At 47.7% G+C, this 27,773-nt stretch overlaps 1 protein-coding gene across 1 annotated transcript in view; it reads right to left on the bottom strand.

Moving 5' to 3' along the window:
* Nucleotides 1–27,773, bottom strand: part of SMAD6 (SMAD family member 6) — a 51,747-nt gene that overhangs the window by 12,246 nt on the left and 11,728 nt on the right. Inside the window, exons 2-3 of the mRNA XM_035130982.2 lie at nt 26,459–26,515; nt 22,581–22,658 (exon numbers count right to left, since the gene is read on the bottom strand). Of these exons, the coding sequence (XP_034986873.1) occupies nt 22,581–22,658; nt 26,459–26,515 (135 nt within the window). The remainder of the gene's footprint in view (nt 1–22,580; nt 22,659–26,458; nt 26,516–27,773) is intronic.

The following is a 27,773-nucleotide window of genomic DNA, read 5'->3' as shown; positions in this document are numbered from 1 at the left end:
CCACTGTATACAGAGCTCAGAAACCAGCAAGCTGACTTCCTCCGTGGTCTAAACATCCGCATGCCGTCCCTAGCTGGATAAAACTGTGCACTTCAGGAAACAGCACAAGAACCCTCAGTAATTCCGTGTGGGGGGGAAACAAACAGGCATCACCAAGAAAGCAAAAAAGCAAAAGCAGATTTCTAGAGCAGAGCCTTTCTGTGATCCGTTCAACAGGGGTTGTGATTGCAACACAAGGCATTTTATTCGGCTTCCAGAATATTATCTAATGCACCCACTGGATGCCTGAGGATCTCAGCATCACTCCTCAAATGAACAAGCACCTGGCCCTAGATGAGCTTGTTAGGTGGGGTGGCCCAAGGAGCCTGAGTCCTGGATCTTTTGCTCTGGGTCCTAGAAGTGTTGCCTCTTCCTACTTTTGCCCTCACAACTAGCCCTGTGAGGTAGGTCATGGCTACTTGGGTTCCCCATCCCTCGATGAGGAACTGATGCTAAAATATACACTGATCTGTGTAAAGCCACATAGCGAGACTATTGCGGGTGTAAGACTTGCATCCCCAGGTAGCTTCCAATGAAAAACCATTGGCGGCAGGGGCATGAGGTTACCACAATATATTAAAAAATAACAACAACTAGCAGTGCCCTGAGAAATGCAAGGAATGCGGGAACATTGGAATGATTTAGCAGGAGGAGAAAACATTATGGGAGTGCAGGATTTAAAATGCAGCCTTGCCTCTGCAGAGCCCATGCGTTTGAAACGCCTTCCAAGTCACCACTGGCATTTCTCATGGACCATCATCTCACAGCGATACAAAGTCATATTCTGCAGGGCAAATAAACACGTTTTCTCTCTCCCCCTCAACCCCTTTCCTCAATCTCAGCTTTTAAAATAAATAAAAAAGTCTCATTTTTTAAGCTTTATGACTGCTCCTATTGCAAGAAAGAAACGGCCCTTGGTGCCCCTGCTCAGAACTGCTGACATTTCAGGGGAATGAAGTGACCGAGCAAATTGTTGCAAAGTCCCCAGGGCTTTCCAGATGGAAACTGCACTCATTGCCGATGTGTTCGGAGGTGCAGAGTCCTTTCCCCCCTTTGACGCAAGCGAGGGCTCCCGGTAATGGAAAAAAGGAGTCCAGTCTGTCACTTCGTCTCTTCACGGTCCTGTGGCGAAGTGCAGGGGGGTTGTGGCCACCTAGGGCTGGTGGGGAAGGAGAGGGGCACTGGAAATTGCCTGACACCAATTCCTGCACAAGGAAACTTCCAGAGGGGGCGAGAGGTGTGTTAGTGTCAAATATAATGAAGAGGCTTGCAAGCGCACATTCCTTGAGCACTTTGGCCTGGCTGAAATGCGTCCTTGGAAAGTGAAAATGCCTCTCATTTTCCTGGATGGAGGTTGGAGAGGTGTGTTTGTGGCTTGTGCAGAAACCACTGGCCTTTATGTGCCTGCAATCCAGCCTATTATGCAAAGGGTAGGGTCACACATCCATGGATAAACCCACTTTTGCCACTGGCATGCGGCCCCCAGAAAGCTCCCTATGAAGGGATGTGGCCCTTCCCGCCCCCCAGGAGATACTTTCATGGTGCCCAGAGTCCAGTTCAGCAACTGCAATGCTTACACAGAAGGTAACTTAAAACGTACGGACACCCCAAACCCCACCACTGCCAGGTCAAAAGGCAGCACAGCTATGGAAGGATGAAGGAGAATGAATGGAGTTTATTCCCTGTAAACTCCAGTAAGCAATGGCAGAGGCACTGGGCTGGGCTGGTGGGGCAAAAGACAGGGAGCCTGACAGTAGGTAGCACCAGACCAACCAAGTCCAGTTTTGTCCTCACGGTTAAAATCTACAAGTGTGACACCTGGGATGAAGAGGGAGGAATAGGGCTGAGCAATATCAGGTTTTCAACGTTGTGATGCATCACCAGCTAACCATTGTGATATAGTGATACATCACCATGTTGAAAAAGAAATAACACGTCCGCTGGCCCTGAAAGGCATCAGGGTGAAGTCGCTGCTGCCTAATGCCTGGCGCAGGAATGAAGGAGGCAGCTCGCCCACTCGGTCGGAGAAGCTAAGGCAACAGCTGGCAAGTCCCACCCGCAATGTACTGCTGGGTCAAAACGCCATTGCGATCTGGCCCTCAAACCTGTCCTGGACGATGTACCAATACATTGCCCAAGCCTAGGGAGGAAACTGGCAGAAACCTGGTCTGTAAGTAAGTGGCTGGCTGAGGCCAGCAGGGCAGGGCCCCCATTTGCCCCAGTGGACCTGCCTCCCAAATGCACAGTGAATATGAGAGCACAAGAGTTCCCTGCCAAACGTAAGCACAAGCTAATCAAGAGCACCAGACCCCTGGAGTCCTTATGGCCTTGAGGCCTCTCCAAGGTTGCTTTGTCCCAATACGGGCAAGAAAGGTTCTCAGAGAATGTGTAGTCTATTGGGTCCAAAATTAGCCTTTGGAAAGATCTGTGTTTGGGTCGTTCCCAAAACTACTCAGCCTGTCCTGAAAAGATAGCTGAGCTAACAGCTCCGACCATGACTGAAGGCCTACCAAGTGCGTTTGTATAAATTTCAGGAAGTACTTTAAACATTTACACAACAAGTCATTTAAAGAGAAACCTGTTATGTCTCAAAAATGCAACCGCTAATCATTCTGGAGTTACCATCGGTCATTTCAGGCTTCCTTCCCCCGGAATATCTCATTTTCAAGGACAGAAAAGAAAGAATTGCTAAGGAATCTTCCTATCTGGGCTTGAAACCTAACAATCTATATTCACAATGAGCCCTATAGGAGCCTCCAAGCCAGGCTTCGCCAACCTGTTGCCCTCTATGTCTTTTGGATGACGACTCCCATCACAACAACAGCTGGGTCTTCTGGAAGCTGTGGTCCAGAACATCTGGAAGGCACCAGAGTGCTAAGAACAGCTGCTCCTTGGAATCAAGACCATCTAAACCTGCTTGTGGGTTCCTGTTTCTCTGGCCCTGGAGACTATATCAGAGAAGGGCATTCATCCATTCTTACACGCTTTATAGAATCTCCCTCTTCTTTCCACAGGAAGGGAGCAGCTTGGGATGCTGCAATTCGACCAGAATTCTGCAAAGAAAAGAAGATGGGCAGAGAGGAGGGCCAACGGTTTGGATGCTGGGTAAAGGCAAAAAATAGCCCCGTTTCACGATTTCCTTACTAACTTTTTCAGCAGGGGGCCAGTCCACTGTCCCTCAGACCTTGTGGGGGGGGTGGACTATATTTTTTGAGGGGAAAATGAACGAATTCCTATGCCCCACAAATAACCCAGAGATGCATTTTAAATAAAAGCACACATTCTACTCATGTAAAAACACGCTGATTCCCGGGCCGTCTGCGAGCCGGATTTAGAAGGCGATTGGGCCAGATCCGGCCCCTAGTTTGCCTACCCATGCCTTAGAAACTAAGAAACGTATGTGGCTGAAGGTTCCAAGCTTATAGCAGGGCCCAATGTGGGGCAAGAGAATGTGAAAAAAGCCTGCGAGCTGGATCAGGCCAAGAACCCCTTCATAGTCCAGCATCCTGTTCTCAGAGTGGCCATCCAGGTACCCCAATGGGAAGCCTGCAAACTGAACCTGAGCATTTCCCCCCACTGCACTTTCCAGAACCTCCATGCCTGCCGGTTACTGGGCCTAGAAGAGTCTGACTGGGCAAGGAATGGGCTCTCCTCTTTGTGGTCACAGTTTCCTATCTGCTAGGCCCATCTGTCCTGCCAGTGGAGGTAGAGCCACCGATGATAAAATTTTGTTTAATCCTCCTTTAAAGCTATTCCCATTTGTTACCATCACTACAACATCCAGGAGTGAATTCCGTACGTAGCATAACAACCAATTTACTAGGATCTACTGACAGTCATTGAGTAGATGTTTATAGGATGAATTCCACCGGGAAACCCCATTAAGCCTTAACCAGAGAGCTTCAGCTGGCCGTAATGCAACTTTCAGCTTTTAACAGGGAATATGGAGCATCTCGCTAAGTGGGGCCGCCAAGGAAATGGCTAGCCCTGAAGTAAGAACCCCATCAAAGAAAAGGAAATACGTGCCCAGCCTCTTGCTTGATCATTTGCGTAACTCTCTTGACTTCCACCTGCAGTACTCTATCAAAAAAAGAGAGAGCAAAACTTGGAAGCCTCCACATCACTTGCAAGGAGGGCCCATTAGCTATGCTTGCACTCCAGCTGACGACATCATCGCAAAAGGAATAAATCTGATTTCCGCCAGGGGGGAAACTAAACAACTCTCAAAACCATAATCTGAACCCGAACTTTTAGGCAGCTGTTCTACTTCCCCCATCAGGCAGTGCTTCAGGACAGTGTTCCTTAATGGGGTGCCCTCCAAATGCAGGACCAACCAAAATGTCACAAAATAAGTGAGCAGGCTTTTGAGATTGCCAGAATCCTTCATCAAGCCGGATTCTGAACAAAGCAGTTTTCAGTATCAAAACTGGTGAAATGGGGGGGGGGGTCCCCCCAAAGCAAGTTTTTAGTCTTTAAAATAGGAGCAAGAGTGATGACAGAGAAATGAACTACCTCGCAAGGTAGCTGGGCTCTCCTTCATTGGAGGTTTTTAAACAGAGGCTGGAGAGCCATTTGTCAGGGATTCTTCTGCTGTGATTCCTATATTGCAGGGGGTTGGACTAGATGACCTTTGAGGGTGCCCCTTCATCTCTTATGATTCCGAGTTTCCACTACCGGAAGATAGGACACAAATCAACCAAGGAAACAAACATTTCTGCATAAAGTGACTTGTCATCCAGGAGCGCCGTCTCCCAAAATGACGCTGGGAAATTTTAGCATCTCATCGCTCCACAGGGGCTTGCTCCTCGAAATCTGGTGCCACTTCTAAATATTTCAGGTATTCTTCCAGCCATGGAAATTAAGGTTGTTGATGGAGGTGCCAGACTTGGGGTGGGGGGTGTATGAACAGAAGGGGGGGAGAGTGTATGAACACCAACTCAGCATGCCAACATACAAATAACGCACCTTGGACCTTCGAGATTTCCCGTTAAAAATATGAACCAAATCTTTGGAGATATGAGATGTTGTGGGGCTGGCTATACTCCAGCCCCACCAATATATGCCCAAAGTATGTGGTGTGCAACAGGGAAACGGAAAGACCCACAGAGAGTTCACGTTATCAAATGCACAGCCAAAAACATGAGACAGGCAATCCTCTTCTGAATGAACGAAGCTCGATTAGAGATAATGAAATATAGAAACACACAACCTCCAAGTATTACATCACCATCGATTGCTAGATAGCTGGAATCTCCCGCTGATGGATTCAGAGCCAACTCCTCCCTACCAATCAATTTACAACTGCTGCAAGGTTGCTGAAACGCTGCCTCCTCGTTTTCTACTTTTGCTTTTCTTTTATGAAGCTAGGGTGGCTGCTCGTATATGCAAATGTGGTGCCGAAATCCACAAAAGATTCCAGCGCGCACAAAACACCGCTTTGGGAATTCACGTTACGCCCCAGGCAATATGTGTTTACATTAATGTGAATGGGGGAAAGGCGCTCGCGGAGGGGAGGGAGGGGTGGAGAGCGCATGAAAACAGTGAGCATTTCAAAAGCAACAGACCCGGGAGCAAAGAGCTGGGGAGGCTAGGAGTGCCGAGAAAGGCCGCCGGGCAGCATTAAGGAACAAGCGAGGAACATGCAGCAGCAGAAACAAATGCCAATTCCAACTCCGCCAGGCCCCCTTTCTGCGCGCAGAGTTTTGCTCCTGCCTTCGAGGGGAAAACTCATTTTCATAACCAGCTGTTTTTAATTGCGCATTCTTCGCAGCATGCCTAAATAAGTAGGGGGGGATGGAAAGAACGCAGGGCTGACGGGGGTTTGCAGGGTTGGTGGGAGGGTGGGGGAGAAGAAATATCAGGGCTTTAAATAATTCTGGGCCGACTTCGACAAAAGTGGGCTAGAAAGATGCAGAATTTGCCACTCCGGCCCTGTGAAAAGAAAAGAAAGCTCTTTTCTGGCAGGCTTGGCACATTTATCCTCACTTAAGAGAGGGCTCAGCGTCAGCATCTTTAAGAACACGAGCGGCAACACAGCTATAGGACTCAACTCCCTCCCTCCCAAGCCCCAGAACACAAAATGGCTGCCACTGGAGGTATTGCCGATACCGGCTGCCTCCTATACCTGAGAGGAAAGGACAACCGAATTGATCAAAGGGATAGAGAGACTGTCCTATGAGGAAGGTTTGCGGCATTCGGGACTTTTTTACTTTAGAGGAAAGGGTGAGGAAGAAGCGACACAAGAGAAGTTTACAAAATTATACCTGGTGTGGCGAAAGCGGACTGAGAAAAGTTTTGTCCCTCTCGCCTAACGTTTCATTACATTGCACAACATTGCAGTTCATGAGAATCCAATGAAGCTAAACATTGGACGATCCAGGGCAGGAAAAAGATAGTTAAACTAGGGCAGTGTTTCTCAACCAGTGTGCCTCCAGATGTTTTGGGACTACAACTCCCATCATTCCTGACCACTGGTCTTGCTAGCTAGGGATGATGGGAGTTGTAGTCCCAAAACATCTGGAGGCACACTGGTTGAGAAACACTGAACTAGGGAACTCTCTCCCACCACGTAACAGTCTGAGCCACATTTTTTAGAGCTAATGGCTCCCAGTTGTGGTATCTGGTTGGGGTAGGGGAGAAATAACAAACAACTTGATGACAGGAGTCACCAGGAAGTCAGAACATTCTGGACAATAACATTATTTTATTTTGTACATTTATCTCCCACCTATCTAATGTCAAGAAACCCCCCCGGTGTGTGTGTGTGAGCCGATGGGGTTCCCCATCCAGCCACTGACCAGGCTCAGACCTGCTTAGCTTCACCAAGGTGGTGGCTTCATGAGCCTTCAGACCGCATCCTGGGCCTCTATCATGGAGTGGGGGAGCAAGGAAGCAAGGAGTTTGGAAAGGGTTTCAGTCCATAGACTGGCAAGCTAACAAAAATAATGCTGGATAATTTCAAAATGGATTGCTATGTTTTCTTAGACACTCCTAAATCTTTCGGTATCTGCCACCAAAGCCACCTCCTTTGGGATAATCTCAACTTCCCTGAGAAGAGATGGGAGTGGCTAACCCAGATTTCACCAACCTGGCGCCTTTCCTGATGTTGCTGAACTACAATTCCCATCAGCCCCAGCCAGCACAGCCAATGGCCAGGGGTGATGGGAGTTGTAGTCCAAAACTGCCTGGCGAGCACCAGATTTGTCGCCTGCATAACAGTGATTTGCGAAAGGCCAGTTTGTGAACCCACAACCCAAGATAGCCTTCACAAGGAACGACTCCTAAGAACATAGAAGCCCTACATCTTGGAAGCAAGAAGGAACAGCTCTCTCAAGCCACGGAGGCCCTTGCACAAATCTAGCAAGTCGAGCGCTAAGCACCTCTGCCCAGATTGCTTTGCATTCAAGAAGGAGCCTTGGCTGTTCCAAGCACAGCTGAATCCAATTTCAGATCACCAGATTCATATCGGTGGCGCTGAAATGGAAAACACTAAGGGCATTCTCAAGTATGTGTGGCTGCAACAATCTGAAAACTTTTTATATATATAAAAGGGAGGGGGGGAACGTATCCAGAGGAATTGCATGAAATGTTTCTACTGATAAACAAGCCAAGTACTTTCGCATACCTCTGCTGAGGTTGGCCTTTGGTGACGGGGAGAAGGCCGAGAAAGACATGGGAGGGGGGGGACACACTTAGAATGGGGGTCTTGGAAAATGAATCTGAACAGCTGGAAGGCATCGATGCAATGGATTCTGCACTTCCAAGACCCACGCAAATGCACTTTTTGCAGAATTCCAGAAAGCACCTCCGCTGTCCTTTTCTGAGTTTTCTAATTACTGAAAAGAACATGCTTCTTGTTCCTACATGTGCAAAGTTCACATTAAAACAGGGGTCGGCAAGGTTTACCTCGCCTGGGCCGGTTCACTCCTGCAGAGATCGCTCCATTGGCCACAATGTGTCTGCGCAGACGCAATTTCCGGAGTCGCGGAAGTGAGTCCCTGCTCCACCGGTTTAGCGCAGAGCACAGGGACTCACCGAATGGGCGGTTCGGTTCGGGGGCAGCTCATGGGCCGTTTAAACGACCCCCGTGGGCCACAGGTTGCCGACCCCTGCAGTAAAACTTCACAGGCAAAAGTTTGACGATTTCTTCGCAGCTCTAGTTGGAGGCTCCCCTCAGGAAGTAGGACTGTCAAGTGCCGCTCTACCCATAACTCCCACTACTCAGCACCCCCACAACACTTAAGAACAGAAGGTGAGCCTGCTGGATCAAGCCAATGGCCCATCTAGTCCATCATCCTGTTCTCATAGTGGCCTTCCAGGTGGCCATTATGGGACACCTACAAGCAGCACCTGAGCACAAGAACAATTCTCCCCTCCTGCTCTTCCCAGCAGCTGGTATTCAGAAGCATTCCTGACTTTAAGCACTGGCAGTAGAACATAGTCCTCATGGCTAGTAGCCATCAATAACCTTCTCCTCAATGAATTTGTCTAATCCTCTTGCTGGACATCCAATTGCTGGACATCTCACTGCCTCCTTTGGGAGTGAATGCCATAGTTTATAACTATGTGCTGCAGGAAGAAGTCCTTTCTGAAACTTCCAACTTCGCTGGATGGCCACTTCCCAGCCTGATCCACAGTTTCCTTTCACTTAAGTCCTTGCGCTCACTGGCAAAGGACACATGACGACCCTAAGTGGCTCGGGCAACCCAGTCAGATAGGTGGGGTAGAAATATGATGACGAGACCCCAAGTACTGTAATCAGGAGAAAGCTGAGTTTTTCGATTTCTCCCTTTCATTTTTGCAATTCCATACAGCCTATAGGGGGTGGCTTAACAGGGAATGTTTAATCAGCGTTTCCAAGGAAAATGCCATGACTGTTTACAGACAAGTGCCGTTTGTGCCGCGATACCCATAATAACAGTGGAGCTTAACAGTGCTTTCACTGTTGTCCATGGGCTACCAGTGGTCCACAAACAGGAAACAAGGGGCGCGGGGGGGGGCACCAGTGGAGAAGAGCAAGAAGGGAAGAAACCGAGACATCAAAGTCTGGAGAGAAGTATAAGGTAGGCAAACATTCCTCATGCCTTATCTAAGAGACCTTTGTTGAGAATGACTACAACTCCCATCATCCCTGAGCATGATGGCTAAGGCTGATGGGAGTTGTAGTCCAGCAATATCTGGAGGGCACAATGTTGGCTACCTCTGCTGTAGACAATATTGTGCTAGATGCTTTGTATGAAGAAGTCCTCAGGTCAGTACCAAGCATCTTCTGGTATGCTAAGATCCATTTCATCTGAAAGTCTGTTGCCAGTCAGCATGGACTATATTCAGCTAGATGGACCAATGGCCTGCCTCGATATAAGGCAGCTCTCTAGGTTCCTAGCTCTAAGGGCAGCTCTTGCCCCAACCATGTCATGGGCATGGTGACATGGGGATCCAGAAACTGCATGTGCTGTCACCCGGATAAGGAAGAACCAAGTCTTGGAAACCATTCCTGGAAAACAGTCAGCCCATTGCCCTAACATTTTCCACAACAATGGCGTTTGCTTGGGGGGGGGGAGCAAACCAAAAGGGGAAAACACACCCTGTTCTGAGGCGGAAAGGCAAGCTACAGCCAACACCATTTCCCAACTGTAAAACAAGGTCCACTTTATTTATTATTTTGAAAACACAAATTACTTCCAAAAGCAAGAAAGCGGAAGGACACAGCCTGCCGGAGCTGGCCAGTTGGCCGGCGCTGGGCCAATCCCATAAATGTTTGGCAGTCAGCAGAATACAGAGCCCTCTTCTATTGAAAAGGGGGATAGTGACTGCTATCCTCTCCCCGCCCCCCGGCTTTGCATTCCCGGTGGATTCATAAAACACTTTTCAGATTTCAGAATGCACTTCCTCAGCCTGTCCAAGTTTGGAAACGAAGCCTGTAGGAAGTGTTTGGTCTTAATCTTTTTTTTTTTTTGCTATGGAGAGTTGGTGTGTGTGTGTGTGTGTGTGTGTGTGTGTGTGTGTGTGTGTGTGTTGAACTTCTTCCACCAGCTATCATAGAATCTCACTGGAAAGCATCTTCAGACTTCTCCTGGGCATGAAACTCTAACCAAGAGGGCGAAGGTCCATAGCTCTGGGGGGGGGGGGGCATCAGCCTTGCATGCAAAAGGTCCCAGATTCCACCCCACACAGCATCTCCAGGTAGGGCTGGGAAAGACTAAGAACTGAAAACCCTGGAGAGTTGCTGCTGATCAAAACTGACAACAGCAGCTACAGGGTTCCATGGCCTGACTGGCACCTCTGTCCGCACTAGATTAAAGCAGTATTATACCACATTAAACCGTGGTGGCTTCCACCAAAGAATCCCAGGAGCTGTAGTTTGCTAAGGGTTTGTTAGGAGACTTAGTCCTCTCCCAGAGCTAAAATTCCCAGGTGGAGGATTGATCATTAAACCACTCTGGGAATCGTAGCTTGGTGAGGGGCTCTCCTAACAGCTCTCAGCACCCCTAACCAATTACAGTTCCCAGGATTCCTTGGGGGAAGCCATGACTGTTTCAAGTGGTATGATGTAAAGTGCAGGTGGGACCCAAGCAGAGGGCAGCTTCTTATGTTCCTAACACCAGGAGTTTCCACCCATGCTTTTATGGGCACAACCCTCCCTTTTGCTCATCTGCAGTTTCCACCATTTCCTACTTAAATATGTAGATTTCTACTCCTAACTTAAGAGCCCCAGGTGTGCACCAAGGTAAGCTCCTGCATTTGCCAATGGAGGGAGTCACTCCCTTGCACATCCCTTTCATCAGTGGAATCAAAACTGACCCCAGTAACACGGACTTCAAAGTGCTTGCTTATAACAGCACCCAAGTGCCAAATCCAGCCAAGACAACAGCAAGAGGGAGTCCCGACAGGTTTATGCCCCATCAGGAGGCATGGAGAACGTCGCGCAAGGCAAACAGCCACCTTGAGCTCAATTGAGGTAGCCAATGCATGGCATTCCTCCAAATCCCATCAGCACCAGCCAGCATGGCCAATGGGCAGGGATGCTGAGAGGGGCAGTCTAGACATCTAGAGGGCACAAGGATCGTAGAATGTTAGAGCTGGAAGGCACCACAAGGGTCATCTAGTCCAGCCACCGTGTAACGCAGGAACCTTTTTGCCCAACATTGGGTTCAAACCCACAAGCCTGAGATTAAGAGTCTCATACAGGGGTCCCCAAACTAAGGCCCGGGGGCCGGATGCGGTCCAATCGCCTTCTAAATCCGGCCCGCGGATGGTCCAGGAATCAGCATGTTTTTACATGAGTAGAATGTGTCCTTTTATTTAAAATGCATCTCTGGGTTATTTGTGGGGCCTGCCTGGTGCTTTTACATGAGTAGAATGTGTCCTTTTATTTAAAATGCATCTCTGGGTTATTTGTGGGGCATAGGAATTCGTTCATATTTTTTTCCAAAATATAGTCTGGCCCCCCACAAGGTCTGAGAGACAGTGGACTGGCCCCCTGCTGAAAAAGTTTGCTGGTCCCTGGTCTCATAGTTGTGGGGAAGGCTGACCTAGATGGACCAATCATCTGACTTGGTTTAAGGCAGCTTCCTTCCTAACCTCCACAATGGCTGCATTGGTTCCTCTGAATCAAATCCAGGAAAGCAATGCACAGTACAGCATCTTAGCACAGTACGATCAGATATTACATGGGGGTGATGGTGTTCAGTTCCAAGGGTACTATATATACACACAAAAACGTGCATACTCAAAAGCCTACTAACCCAACCCCCATGCAAACATCTGGGGGCTTTCGGAACTGGCACACCGGCTCCAGAAACCCTAGGATGCTCTTGCGAAATCACACAGGGCTGTCCACATCCACGCAACAATTTGCAGGAGCATCGCACACCCAGCAAGAGGAGAGAGAGCAAAGCCATCTCCATGCACTGGCTGGCTGTGGGATTTCAAGCAGCCTTCAGCTGCTCAAGTGGAATAAGCCTAAGACGTTGTGGTACTGTATGTCCTGTTTAAATCTTCTTTGCATCACCAATGGGCAGGCGGAAATGCTTGTTTCCCCAAACAAGAGACTGCTACGGCCGTTGAGATCCAGACATTTGTAAGGGGGTGGGGGGAGGTCGTCTTAGAAAGGCTTTCTATGTGAAGTACTTTTGTCCTGACACAGAAGCTAAACATCAGTTTGACACATTTCTATCCTTCAAACCACCACCCCTCAGAACTGGAATTTTTCCTCAGCTGGAAAAGGTTAAATAAAGCAGGCATCCCTCCCTCTCATGCTCTCTTTAGGTATATACCTTTTTTCAGATTAGCCATTCTCTGATTCTTTATTGGGGGAAAACTGAAACAACAAAGTGTGTGTGTGTGAATACAGCCAATGGAAATGCAGGTTGATGGTGGGCTGGTGTCCTGGGGACTGGTAGAAGGTTATGTTCCTCAATCTATATATTCTTCCCTTCCTTTTACCACAACAAATCTGACACCCCCATAAATCCACAAAATGCAAATAGTAGGTTGCTCTGTACATTTTATATAGATTTTCATAACACATGTCTAGCTTGGTAATGCAAATTTTCTCATTGTAAACATTTCAGCTTCTTTGTGTTTCCTCTCTCTCTGAAGGACTGTCACGTGGAGTGTGGAACAAGCTTGTTTTTCTGCTACTCTGGAGGGCAGGACCCAAAACAACGAATTCAAATGGAAAGAGAGGAGATTCCAACTCAACCTTAGGAAGAGCTTTCTGATAGGAAGAGCTGTTCCAACAGTGGAATGGACTCTCTTGGGATTCCTTAGCTGCCATTCCTGCATTGCTGGGGTTGGACTAGATGACCCTCGGGCCCTTTTCCAACTCTTGTGATTTCCAATTCTATGATTTTATATCTGATTAGAGAGGAGCGGGGATGAGAAAAGAATCGGAACAGTCTCAGGCCAGGTTCCTGAGAAGTTCAAAGCTGTCGGCAGCCGAACCAGGAACGGCCAACACTGTATTCTCAAGAGCTGAATCGACACAAATGCCCAGTGTTCCAGGGCAGCAGGATTCAACCGCCCGAAATTCTTTGAAATTATGGGTGTTTCTCTGAAGTTCTCTCCCTTCAGTTTGTTTTGGGAGGGTTTTGATTTTCTGCCTTTTTCCTTTTTTTAAAGGTATTCTTCCGCCATCTCTGACTCTCCAACCAGGGCCCCCCTCCCCCTCCTGAGACCCGAGCTTTCTCCAAAAAAGCAAATTGCTGAGTTTGGATTTGGCACCTCCAGGAAAAGGAGGCACCTTTGATGAATACCAAGCGGGCAGACTTCAATCGCTTCAATGAGAGCCGTGCGTTTAATAAGTTATTTCCGTGGAAAAACCTTGGTCACAGAGTTTGGAGGGAAGGCTTATAAACGCCTCCCCCTCATCAAAGCAGCAGAGGAGGAATGGGGCGGATGGGGGGGAGTTAATGTAACTCTAAAAATCTTCTCTCCACAGGTTTCCAGAAGAACTCAAGAGTTTCTCCTATATATTACTGACCTGGTTCTTAAGCACGATAAAAGAAAACAAATTTTGACCAGCAAACGCGTATATACCCTTAGGACAAGGGTGGAGGGACCTCAGATGCAAGAACTGAATGCGGCCCCCAGGCATTTCTATCTGGCCCTCGGAACTTTCGTCATGCCACCCCCTCACTGTGACTCCACTTTTCACCCTGAGTGTTTTGTCCTAGCAGGATATACGTCCTTCAGCTCCCATATTGCCTCTTGGTTGTCCGGATGGAGAAGAGAGGTGTGACCGTGTGTGGAATCATAGAAGTAGAATAACAGAAACATAGAATTGTAGAATTGGAAGGAATCTCAAAGGTCATCAAGTTCAACCCCTTGTGATGCGGGAATCTTTCACCCGACATGTGGCTCGAAGCCACGACCCTGAGATTGAAAGTCTCTTGTTCTATTGTCTGCTCCAAGCACTTTAGCCTCCACTCACTACTAGCTTGCATGTGGCCCTTGGAAGGCTGGCCAGAAAGAAATGTTCCCCAGCTCTGTTCTATGCCTTTACTTGCCTAAAAGCATGGGGTAGGGAGTTGGCCTGGGAGGGCACCTTTTATTCTCCTAAGGTTTTGGTTGTGTTTTTTTAGTATTTCTCATAGTCTGCTCAGGCTTCTAGTCCTCAAGGATGTGGGATCCATGATTAATGAAAGCACCTTTTAACACACTATCTTGGCAAAGGGCCTCTCCTAGCCCTCCTATGCGGTGATTTTGCCGACTAGCGTGGATTTGACTGCTGACTGGCTTATGCTGAGGTTTTAAGATGTAGTTCACTGGCTTTGGGATTACGGGGTCAGCGGAAGCTGCGTTATCCTGAATCAGGCCCACTGGTTATCAGCTCTGCAGAGTTTCAGACAAGGGGTAATTCCCAGATCTACCTGGAGGTGGCAGAGGTCCTTCTGCATGCAAAACAGATGCCCTAGCCATGAGCTGCAGCCCTTCCTGCTTGGAGCGCCTTCAGACAACAAAGCAGTGTAGAAACGGACTATTGCCATCATCTTCATCATTCTCCACCACCCCAAAAAGCAAACCAATGTGGTTCCAGGCAAATTCATCCTCCCAGCTGACCACTTTTATAAACTACCTTTCTGATAGGAGATTGATCCATTTCATGAGCAAAAGCATGTTCCACTATTGTGGGTGGTGGCAGCCTCTTCCCTGCTGGTACAATTCACCAGACTCGAAACCTGGTGCCCTCCGGATGGGCCTGATCCAGCAGGGCTCTTGTAATGTTCTTAGGGTGTGTTCCAAAGCCCCCTGCTTCATCAGTGGAGCTTGGAGCACAAGAACAACATCTAAGGGAGGGTTCAGTAGCGGCTCTACCTCCTAGGTCTGCCTTCCCCAACCTGGTGACTGGAGGACACACAGCCAAGAGAAGGCTATTCTAGAGCAAGTCACATCTAGCTTCCTGCTCTAGACCACTGTTGATGGGACGGCAGCTCCCATCAATCCCAGACAGCATGGCCAATGCTCAGGGTTGATGGGAGCTGCCCGTCCACCAACATCTTGAAGGCCGCAGGTAAGCCCACCTGTGGCCCAATTTTTTGTTGTTCTTGCTTGAGAAGGAAGTGTGCAAACAGCGTCTGATCATGGAGGAGAGGAGGACTATTGACTACTTGCCACGATGGCTATGCTCTGCCTCTACAATCAGAGGCAACAATGCTTCCGAATACCAGTTGCTGGAAAAAGCAGGAGGGGAGAGGGCTCTAGTGCTCAGGTCCTGCTTGCAGGTTTCTGACAGGTATCTGGTTGGCCACTGTGAGAACAGGATGCCGGACTAGAGGGGCCACTGGCCTGGTCCAGCAGGAAGATCTTATATTCTTCTGGCTCCACACTTTTCAGGCTGCTGGGAAAGCTCACGCCACAATAACAGGTTTTTGTTTTTGTTTTGAACCGCAAGAATAAAAACAGCAACCCTCTTGGAAATTAACACTTTCCCCCACTGCCTTGGTTGGATTTTTTTTCTCATCAGGGAGAAAAGACTTTGGAGGCCTGAGAAGTCACTTTTGCCAGGAGTTCCAAAGAGGGTTAAAAGTTTTGTGAAAACAAAGGGAAGGAATGTATTCTTGGAGGGGAGGGGGAAGGAGATTCTCCCCCTCCTTTATTATTATTTTTTTAAAGCAACAAAATTGCTCAGTCATGCTGTAGCTCTGCGATTTTTCATCCAAAAAGGTTTATGGAATCGTTCGGCCCATATGGGGAAAGCGCCCACAAGGGGCAAATAATTTTTACTTTTTTTTTGGAAGCATACTGGAAAAGAAATGCCCTTTTATTTCCCATCGGCAAAATAGGTCCATAGAGGAAAAAATGTTTAATATAAAAACATCTGAACGAAGTATCCCCAGCTACTTTCTTTGCTTACTTCTTCCCCCACCATGCCTTTTTTTTTTTTTTGCTTCTAAGTACTACTTTTTGGCAAAGGACACGTTAGCCCGATTGTAACAGGGTACACAGAGAAAGAAAGGCCAAATAACATGAAATGAAGGGGAAGCCCAAGGAGGGAAATATACATCCTTTAAGCACCGGGCAGAGATGCAACTGCTTGCACAAAGAGGTCTCCCTCCTCCTCTCATATAGGCCCTTTCATATTGTGTCATCATTAGGGGAACTTCTCATTTTGAGACAGGGGCTTCTACGTGATTTATTTATTTAACTTATTTATTAAATTTGTCAGTTCTGCTTTGCCACCCAAAGCGACTTACGGCCAAACATCAACAGACAATAAACCCCACAGAGATACAATTAAAACCAAGAGGAAAGAGAAGTACTGTACTTTAAAAGCATCCCATCCACTGGAACATCTATGAAACGAGCTCTCTCCCTCTTTCAATATGTGGCTGGCACAGCTGTTATTCAACCTTCAACGCCAGTTAAAGACATACAGTGGTACCTCTGGTTATGGATGGGATCCGTTCCAGAGGCCCGGCCGTACCCCAAAAAGTCCGTGACCGGAGGCGCCCTTCTGCGCATGCACGCACGGCGAAACCCAGAAGTATACACTTCCAGGTTTGCCGCGTTCGCAACCCGAAGTTTACATATCCAGAGGGATACATAAGCAGAATTACGACTGTATTTATTTATCTGGCCAGGCTTTCGGAAGGGGTCGTCAGTAATGGATTAATGTAAGAACAGCCCTGCCGGATCACACCAACAGCCCATCTAGTCCAGCATCCTGAACTCACAGTAGCCAACCACAGGGAACCTCCAGGCAGGATCTAAGAGTAAGAGCCCTATCCCCTCCTGTGGATTCCAGCAATTGGGTTGGTGGTCATTCTGCTGTAGCGCTGTGCTCTGGTTTCGTACCATTCCTGTTTCAATCATTTTCATATTCATGCTATTGCTGTCAGCTGCCTGAACCAACAGAGGACAGGCTAGAAATCAAAATAATAGGGCATGTTCTTCGGAATGGAACCTCGGGCCTGGGGTCTGAATGTGGCCCTCCACGCCATTCCATCTGGCCCTCAGAACTCCTTGGGGGCCACACACCATCCCCAGCCTTGTATCACACCATCCTTGACTGCTTTCCCCGGGCTGGAATGTGTCCTACAGGAGAAAATTTGCATCCCTAGCCCCACCCACTTTGCCACTCCCCCCACCCACTGGCACACCTGAAGCATGCCCAGAAGAGAATGCACCTCTCAGGCTGAAAAGGGTTCCCCTCTTCTTCGATCTGGTCTGGAGGCACATGACTTTGCTGAACTTCAACCAGTCCTTGGATAGAAGACCTGCTAGCCTGAAAGCCAGTAGTTGGGAGTGTCAAGACTAGGACACAGGAGATCGGGGTTCAAATCCCCACCCGGCCAGGAAGCTCACTGGGTGTGACCCCCAGGGTTACTGCCTCTCAACCTAACCTACCCTGTAGGATGGTTGTGGGGATTAAATGAGGGAGGGGAGAAATCATGTGTGCCGCTGTGAGCTCCTGGGAGAAAAGGTGGAATTATAAATGCAACCAACTAAACAAATAAATTCATTGGATTTCACGATGCCACTTTCCTTCCTTCATGAATGCAAGAGTGGCTATCATTGGGGCTACTAGCCACGATGGCTATTGCTCTGCCTCCACAGTTAGAGGCAGCAATGTTTATGAATACTGGTTGCTGGAAACCACAGGAGGGGAGAGGGATCTTGGGCTCAGATCCTGCCTGTGGGCTTCCTTTTCAGGCTTCTGGTCAGAACTTGCTGTTGCTCAAGTATGGCATGCTCAGGGTTAACTTCAGCTTGTCTCTTATCCTATATATATATATATATATATATATATATATATATATATATAATCCTCCCCACTGGGGAAAGGATAACTAGCCCACATTACACTCTTATGAAGAGTTGCGCCACTTGAAATTCCACGGTAGGAGATGGGAATATCCAGTTACACTACAATCTTGGTCACAAAGTGATCGTTATTTTGTTCCCAAAGAAAAGTTTAAACCCGCTTTCTTCTCCCGTCAACAACGCAGGGCTCAGATACCACAGAATCTAATCCGCCACCTTCCCCCTGGAAGCTCACAGCTATTGTGTGTTTTCATCTGCGGTTTATTTAAAGAGGGGGCTGTATGTGGAAACGGATCATTCTGAGACATTATTTTAGAACTGAAGGCACCGAAGTTTTCATGCTGAAAGTTTTCATATGCGAGCCTTTGGCCCGGTGGTCAGGAGCTATATTTACTGAAGTTCCACATCTGAGTCACAAGCCAATATAGGCCAAGCCCCGATCCAAACGCCAGCTCTCCTTCCTGGGTTGTGGGGCTGGAGAAATATCTCAAATTCCTGCATGTCAGAATCAAATTTGCCGATGCTCTCCCAACACTTCCTCCCCGCTCTGGGATTTAGCACCAAGAGGACAAAGAGGGCAGAGGAAAACCCTGAATTTCCCGGGCTGTTTCCTGACAGAATCATAGTCAGGGTCATCTAGTCCAGCCCCCTGCAGTGCAGGAATCACAGCTAAAGAATCCCTAACAGATTACTATTCAACCTCTACTTAAAAACTTCCAATGAAGAAGTGCCCACCATTTTCTCACGGAGTCCATTTCCCTGTTGAACAGATCTTACCCTCAGAAAGTTCTTCCAAACTTTATTCAGAATCTCCTTTTTGGTCATTTGAATCCCTCTGTAGCAGCGGAAAAGAAGCTGGCTCCATCTTCCACATGACAGTCCTTTAGGGCAGTGGTCCTCAACCTTGGGCCTCCAGATGTTTTGAGACTACAATTCCCATCATCCCTGACCACTGGTCCTGCTAGCTAGGGATCATGGGAGTTGTAGGCCATAAACATCTGGAGGCCCAAGGTTGAGGATCACTGCTTTAGGGAAGATGGCTGTCGTATCCTATACTGTTGAATCATGAGGGAACCGCGCAAGTGAAACCTTATTCGGCTCCATCTTCAGGTTTCCTCCTTGTCCAGAATAGGCCACAAACTCTGCCAGCAGCAAGGTAGGTGTGGTGGGGCAGAGGTACTTTCCTGACACCGGCAATGCGGCTCCTGACCTAGATGGGGCCAAGGAGGTCAGTACTGCTGTGGCGGGACTCATCCAGTGCTCCGACGGGTGCACCCACACAGCCCCTAACTCACTGCCACCCTGCCTAGCCCTGGTAAGTAATAGTGACACTGGTGTCAGGAAGACAGCTCCACCCCACAGCATGGGTGGCTGAGACCTTTTGCTCTAACATAGTGGTTCCCAAAGCGGGTGGCACACACACACACACACCCCGCAGGGAGGGATTACCTAGCAGGGCACTAAGAGTCAAGGAGGCAACAGGGCAGTGGGAAAGCTGCATGCTCTGGTACCGGGGGCGGAGAGCAGGTGGGGGCATGGCTGGCGCACGCACAGAGGGCTTGGTGCACATTCCAGGGGGGCGTGGCATGCCACCCACGCAGGCGTGGTGTGTCGCCTGCGGGGGTGTGGTGCCAGGAGCGGGGGGGGGGGGTACATGGTGTGTGTCCAGGGGGGTGGCCGCGATGGTACCCCCCCCTCCCTGATGGTGCCAGGGGCAGAGCGCTCCCACTGCCCGCCCCCCCTCGTTCCTCCGCCAGTGGGCAGGGGGGCTCTGGAGGTGCAAATGACCACCACTTTGAAAAGCTGATAGCACTGGATCAAGTTTTTTGAATTTTGCTGGCCTGGTTAAGCAAACCAAATAGTTACTTGGACTTCGAATAAATGTGCAATTAATTGTTACTGCTTTGCATTTCATTGTGTTGATATCTGCCTTGTGCAAACTACTATTCTGAAAGCTTTTTTATAGGGTAGTGCAGGGAACCAAGGCGGGGGTGGCCCTAAAAAGTTTGGGAGCTGCTGATCTAACAGGTTACAAAGCAGCAGTTGGAAGTCTCAAGGCCAGCCAAATCTGCTTCAATAGCAGCAAGCTGTCAGCTACTCAACCACAGCTTTGAGGGGACACAGCTGAAACAGCCACAACACCAGCAGCATTTGAGGAGAGGACATTTGCCACCATCACTGCCCCCACCTTCAAGTCACTACTGTCCCGGGTCAGGGTTCCTTGCATGTTTCAAAAGGAAGATGGAGAAGAAGTCGAAATTTTCAAGCCCAACTATGGGGTTCATTGAATTGTATTAATTGGTTTGACCAATTTGACACTGTCGTTTGCTTTACTTCCATGCTACTGTGTCATAGTGATTGCCCTGCCTGTTGCTGTTTTAATGCCACCATGGTTGTTGCAAGCTCAACACTTCTTGTTGGAAAAGCAGAACACAGACATTAAATCAAACCAAGCCAAAATTAAACCAAATCAAAATTAAACCAGTTGGGTATTTGACAACAACAAGACACAGCAGCCAGGAGAAGATCCGTGGCCAGTGAGTAAAACCTGGCCACAAGGACTGCCATTTGTCAACCACTCGGATGTGGTTATCATCTTTTTTTCTGCCTGCCTTGAGAGAAAGCAGGATGTGATCATTTCGGAATAAACAAATCTGGTCTGATTACAACCATGCCACCATGACCATCCTATTTCCCTTTGCTTCTTTCCAAACAGGTCTCTAAATCAAGCTCCCTCGGCTTGGTGCCCTCCATATACTTTGGCCTGCAGCACAGACAATTGTCAGGGATACAAGGAGTTGTAGCCTAAAACATCTGCAGGGCATCGGGCTGGAAGAAGGCAAACTCCCACCTACCACATTAGGAAGGCAACAAAGAAATACTGTACTTCCTGGTCTTAGCAAACTTGTTTATGGCTTGCTGTTGGCTCAAAAAACCTATGGGAAATTGAAAGAGTGGGCACATTGTATGAAGCACATTTTCAAAAGCAGTAGCCAGGACTAATTAAAACATGAAACTTGGAGTTCCACAACAAATAACAAGAGGAGTATGAAAACTTGATTATCAAAGTTTCCCTTGGGCAAACCAAGTCCTGCAAAACAGAAGAGATCATTTGCAAAGGGAACAACCAGTTGCCAGATGGAGCAGGCAGGCTGTCCCAGCGACCGCACATTTTCTTCCTTCTTTTCCCCCCAAGCCAGCAATATGGTGCAAGAGAAACTTCCAACAGATACCAAATTAGGAAAATATAACAGCAATTCACATGGCAGGGACATTTTTTTTCTTATAGCAACACAGAACTCCATCGTGCTCCATGGAAAACTAGATCATTTCCCAATATTTATGACAATTTTTTTTTTGAAGAAACAGATTATCAGATAAATGGAAACATACACACAAAGCTCCATTTGCAGAGATACTTAGAGGACATGCACTGATGAAGAAACAAAACTGGGTAAAGGATTCTCAACTCTAGATTAACTGCCCCACCCCCAGTAAATACCCATAATACTAGCAACTCTGTGGCCTTCCAGATATTATTAGAACCAGCTGCACAGATAAAAGAAGGGGGACACCTGGATTGCCAGTAGTACATGTGAAAAGGATCTAGGGAACCACAAGTTTAACACGAGTCAGCAGTGTGATGCAGCAGTGGAAAAAGCTAATGCTATTCTGGGCTGCATCAACAGAAGCATAGTATCCAGATCAAGGAAAGTCGTAGTCCTGGCTCTGGTCTGCCTTGGTCAGACCTCACCTGGAGTACTGAGTCCAGTTCTGGGCACTACAATTTAAGAAGGATATGGACAATCTGGAACGTGTGCAGAAGTGGGTGGCCAAAATGATCAAGGATCTGGAAACTAAGCCTAAGGAACCGTTGAGGGAGCTGGGCATGTTTAGCCTGCAAATGAGTAGACTGAGGGAGATAACGATAGCAGTCTTCAGATATCTAAAGGGCTGTCACATGGAGGATGGAGCAAGCTTGTTTTCTCCTGCTCCGGAGGCTGGGACCCAAACCAATGTCTTCAAGTTACAATAAAGGAGATTCTCTAAACATCAGAAAAAAAACTTTCTGACACTAAGAACTGTTTGACAGTGGAACAGACTCTCTTGGAAGGCACTGGAAGGAGAAAGCCCTCCTTGGAGGTTTTTAAGCAGAGGCTGGATGACCATCTGTCATGTATGATCTAACTGAGATTTCTGCACTGCAGACGGTCAGACTAGATGAACCTTGGAATCCCTTCCAACTCTACAATTCTGTGATTCTATAGGATGGCCAATGGTCAGGAATAATGCAAATGGCCCAGCAACATCTGGAGGGCCACAGGTTCACGGACACTGGCCTACACTGCAAGAGTAAACTGCTTTTAAACCATTTTAAGTGCCACAACATCCCATAGGGAGCCCTGGGGCCAGAGGTTTAGTGATGGAGTTCAAACCCATATTAAGAGATCCTGAGCCCCCCCCCATAACTGCAATTCATGGAGCCTCCTACACTACTTTTAGGTGTGTACCACACCTACGCCTTAATTTTCTCTTTCTATTCCATGGCAAGCAAAACCATTACCAAATATCTTGGGTAAAATTCTGTGGCTACGAAGCCCTGGCCAAAGGTCCCTTTGATATGCACGACCATCACCCCTTTGTTTCCCATATTCTAATGAGCATTTCATCTTCCTGGGTTATATTTCCCAAGAGAGAGTCAGTTTCTAACACGGAGTCTGACAAAGTTGCCCCAAAGAGACCCTTGATTTCAACACACTGAAAAATCTGCTCACCTGAAAATTCTCCAGGGGTGACATTGGGCGAGTTTGTAGCCTCTGTTTCAGTGTACGACAATGTGGAATCTGAAAGATCTAGAAGCGAAAGTCAGAGAAAAGACAAGGGTTATTACCTAGAAGACAGGCATCTTATTTGCAAAGACTCTGAAACCGAAGATGCTGCTCACTCAAAACACAAAATACGCTGGCACACGAAAAAGCTTTCATTTAAAAACCAAATCCTTATCGCTCTTTAAAGTCCTGTCATGCCCTTTCTAGGGGTCAATGTACATGTTGCCCTCTTGGTGAAGCCACACAAGCATGCAAATCCCACTATTTGGGATTTGGAGCAAAAATGCATAAGGTTCTTCACCCAGGCCGGGGCTGGACGGAGGAGAGGGACGACCTATTTGCTCCAGAGAAATAAGTCCCCAAGCGGGAAGGGTGACAGAGGGGTTAAGGGACAAGTGGAAAATGGCAACAGCAACTGGGAAGCATGGAGTTAGGGGGGAGTTCTTGGGAACACTCGATAGGATGGCTTGCTGGATCAAGGAAGCCGGCTCAATTCTCCCAAGCGACAACACAGGTGAAAGGCATTGCCATTCAAATTGGGGGGGGGGGGTGGCCGCTTCTTGTCATCAATTATGTGGGGCAGTGCTTACCTGGCACCCCCCAATAGTTTATTCAAGTTGCCACCCCTGCCAGCATTTGGAAGCATAACTATAAAGGCAGAAAATAGCCATCATAGCTAGGAGCTACTGAGAGCCTTCCCTTCCATGAATATGTCCAATCCCCTTTTCAAGCCATTCAAGTTGGTTTGCCATCACAGCCTCCTGTGGAAGAGAGTTCCATAGCTTAACTATGTGCTGTGTTTGGCCCCAGTGAGAACAGGATGCTGTACTAGATGGGCCAGTGGCCTGATCCAGCAGGCCTCTTCTTATGTTCTTATATTCTCCATGAATTTGTCTAAAAGGCATCCAAGTTGGTGACCCTCACTACCGTAAACTTTTTCATCAACTAAAAAAAGAAATCTGGCTATGCCAGAGATTGAACATGGGATCTTTCTGCTTGCAAGGCGCCTTGAGATAAGGTGGCCCCTCACCAAACTTCACACTAGCCCAATTTCCCTTTGTTTCATGTCCTTGCAGATCCGAGCGCCATTCATTGCTCCCTTTCCTGAAACACCGAAACTGCCCTCAAAAATAACCCAAGGTTGAGTGGATCAAATCAAACAAGTAGGAACTTGGGAGCGCCACGGATAAGGTTACACTAAGCCTCCAAACAATTCATCGTTACTATACTTAATTATCACTATTAAAATTCTTGAAGCTGTTTATTCTTGTTTCCTTCCTCCCTTCCTTCCTCCCCTGCTGAAACCAAGGAAACTTTGTTTTAACAAGTTAAAAGTCTTTGTTGATCTTTCTCCCTCTCTCCTCCACCCACCCCCACTTTGCTTGCACCCCTTTAATTAAAAAGGTGCTCTAAATGTTTGCTCCAAGATCAACTCTGTGTGTGCGTCTCCCTCCCCCACCCCTTTTCTTTTCAGTCAAACCAACTTGAAAAGCAAAGCTTCACTTCGCGTTGTGCCTAGGGAACGCAACTCAACTTGGTGCACTACGTAGGTGCTCTGAACTACAACTCCCATCAGCCGCAGTCAGCACCTGGAGGGCACCAGGCTGGGGAAGGCATGAAGAAATTATGACACCTCCAGTGCAGGAATATGCAGGTGGCCCATACGGGAATAGAACCCACAACCTTGGTATTATCAGCACCACGCTCTAAACAACTGAGCTAGTTCTCCTCCATCTCATTTAACCCCCACAACAACCCTGTGATGTGGGTTAGGCTGAGAGGCACTGACTGGTCCAAGGTCTCCCAATGAGCTTCATGGCCAAGTGGGGATTTGAACTCTGGTCTGCCAGATCCTAGCCCAATACTCTAACCACTACACCAACTGGCTCTGGCACTTCCTTTGAGAAACTGATGTGCACTATTATAGTTCTATTGCCTTTTTTATTGCATTCCATAATACGAATTATGAAACAAATCTTTAAAAGAAGCAGTGTTTGTGTTTTTTTTAAAAGGAGTCTATATTGGTCGAATATACATTTTCCTTGTTATGTCGAATATACATTTTCCTTGTTACGGGACGCAGGTGGCACTGTGGGTTAAACCACACAGCCTAGGGCTTGCTGATCAGCAGGTCGGTGGTTCGAATCCCTGCAACGGGGTAAGCTCCCGTTGCTCGGTCCCAGCTCCTGCCAACCTAGCAGTTCGAAAGCACGTCAAAGTGCAAGTAGATAAATAGGGACCGCTACGGCAGGAAGGTAAACGGTGTTTCCGTGTGCTGCTCTGGTTTGCCAGAAGCGGCTTTGTCATGCTGGCTACATGACCTGGAAGCTGTACGCCGGCTCCCTCGGCCAATAATGCGAGATGAGTGCGCAACCCCAGAGTCGGTCACGACTGGACCTAATGGTCAGGGGTCCCTTTACCTTTATTATATTGGTCGAATATACATTTTCCTTGTTATGTTCTTAGGAGGGTTCTCATGAAGAGCCCTGAACTTTAAATTGTACCACTATACCACTGCATTTGGTGACTGCTTATTTGCAAGGGGTGTGGGGTGAGCTGCACACGATCCAAATTCATGATTCTTGACTTTGCATTCCCACCTAACTGACCAGCCTCCCAACCCCAAAAAGCCAGAGGCAGAATCAGGCACTCCATGCACTGAGGTCTGTGCTTAAATTCTTCAGAGGCAATATATACTTTGGAAAGCAACTCCTTTTGGATTTCACCAGCTTTTAAAGTAGGTCATTCCACCACCACCCCACCACCCAGTTCCCAGCTTCTTTGACCATTTTTCCTTTCCTTGATTTGGGGGAAGGGGGAACAAGGAGAGAAATTAAATCCAAAACATCTCACATTGCTGTGTTTAAGGGAGGTTTGTCACCTTCGCTGTGGCCAGATTCTTTTAACCGATTCAGTTTTCCATTAGTCAGCAGAGCACAAGACTCTATTAATCTCAGAGTCGTGGGTTTGAGCTCTATGTTGGGCAAAAGATTCCTGCATATTGCAGGGGGTTGGACTAGATGACCCTCGGGGTCCCTTCCAACTCTACAATTCTATGATTCCCCTACTGCTGCACTGATCTGCGGGGGGCAGACAGACAAAAGGCAACCCCGCCTGCAACTGCTGGACTTTCTGCCTACCACTGCCTGCCTATCAGTGAAAAATGTGGTAACCCAAGATTATAAAGAGAGCTTTCAGGGGAGAGGACATTAGCTCAGTGGCAGAACATCTGCTTTGCATGCAGAAGGTCCCACCCAATTTCAATCTCCAGAATCTCAAAGCAGGGCTAAGAATGCTCTCTGTCTGAAACCCCAAAGAGTCTCTGTCCCTGTACATCCCTAAGAGCGTTCCTGGGGTCTTCTAGGAAAGCACTATAAGTGGTCCTCCATGGTCCAGAAGCACAACTCATACCAACAAGTCATCGTGCCTTCAGGGTGCAACCCTGTGGAACTTCCTCCCACCACAAGTCAAACAGGCACAGTCCCTGCTGAGTTTCAAGCCTGGTTAGAACAATTTCATTTCAGGAGGCCTTTTCACCACAAACGCTTCCCTGATGCTCCAAAACATTCTGACACTTTTTTTGTTTCTGAGATTATAAATTTGGGGAGTTTTGTTTTTGTTTGGGATTTTGTCAATCGTCTGTTTTTTGTTGTTGTTGCGAGCCACGCTTGGTGAGGCCTAAATGGTGGAAGGCAGGATTTAAAAGAAATGAATGAGATGGGCTTGGCCTGCAGCAGCTTCTGAACATTTCACATGAAATCGCATCAAGACACACACAAGTCCAGGATTCCAGCAATGTGCAGGGGAAAAAGTGAGATACTTACCCAGTGGCTTTTGCTCATCATTTGGAGACAGCCGGGAATAAGGAGGGGGTGGAGATTCTGAAAAGGAAGGAAGACAATGATTAACAACCCCTGGAAGTTTAGGTTACAGAAGCATTTGCCCCCAACACCAAGGAAGGAACCATTTGGCTGAACTTATGGTGGAATAAGTTCTCCTTGTTTTAATGGAGACACTGGGCACCATTACTCACTCCTAAAACCATGGGTAGGCAAACTAAGCCCCAGGGGCCGGATCTGGCCCAATCGCCTCCTAAATCCAGCCCACGGATGGTCCGGGAATCAGAGTATTTTTACATGAGTAGAATGTGTCCTTTTGTTAAATATGCATCTCTGGGTTATTTGTGGGGCATAGGAATTCATTCATTTCCCCCCCAAAAAAATATAGTCCAAGCCCCCCAGGGACAGTGGACCGGCCCCCTGCTGAAAAAGTTTGCCTAAGACAAAGCATTCATAAGCACACCACAAAGTATAGTTATTTAGCAACACATTACCCCTCAAGTTACTGGGTGTATGCTATAAAATGGGGAGGGGAAGTGCTTTCATGGACCACAATGAACTAGAAATGGGTCTTAAGGAGGCCCCTGGCTGCAGTCCTTAATCCAATTTACTCTGCTGTAGTCCCATCAAAGACAAGGAGGGTACTCTGGTCAGGTTCACTGGGAATATGATGCACTTTGTGGCTAGCAAACTCCTGCTCCTGAAAAGGCACAAAATGCCTGTTTGCTTGAGAATAGGCATCAGTGCTTTTTCAAGTTCCAGAACTTCCTCATTAGGGCTGCCCGATATATCGATACTGTATTTTGTCCAAAACCCCGGGTTGAAGTTCACATCATGATAATTGTTTCATAATATTTGAGCTGGCAATATATCACGAATCACAATGTGTGTAAGGGCTAGGTCAGGCATCCCCAGCTTTCAGCCCACCAGATGTTTTGGACTACAATTCCCATCATCCCTGACCATTGGGTCCTGTTAGCTAGGGATCATGGGAGTTGTAGGCCAAAACATCTGGAGGGCCGCAGGTTGGGGGTGCCTGGGCTAGGTGATAGCTGGTTTTCAACATTGTGAAAACTCACCAGCTAAACACTGCAACGTTATCAGGAGCTAAGCCTCACAATATCACCTGCTAAATGTTGCCATCTACCACAATGCCTGAAATAAGGATAGAACTATGCAGAGGCGAACAGGACAATGTCCTGGCAACTGCTACTACTTAGGGGTCTAAAACGGATAAATGACAATATTACCGATAATCAAACACTCGGTTTCATCAGCAGGCTTGCCAAAATGCATCCCA

Source organism: Zootoca vivipara, chromosome 14 (genome assembly GCF_963506605.1).
Source record: "Zootoca vivipara chromosome 14, rZooViv1.1, whole genome shotgun sequence".
Lineage (NCBI taxonomy): Eukaryota > Metazoa > Chordata > Lepidosauria > Squamata > Lacertidae > Zootoca > Zootoca vivipara.
Note: the sequence above shows the minus strand (reverse complement) of the source record. Positions and strands in the feature narration are given on the sequence as shown.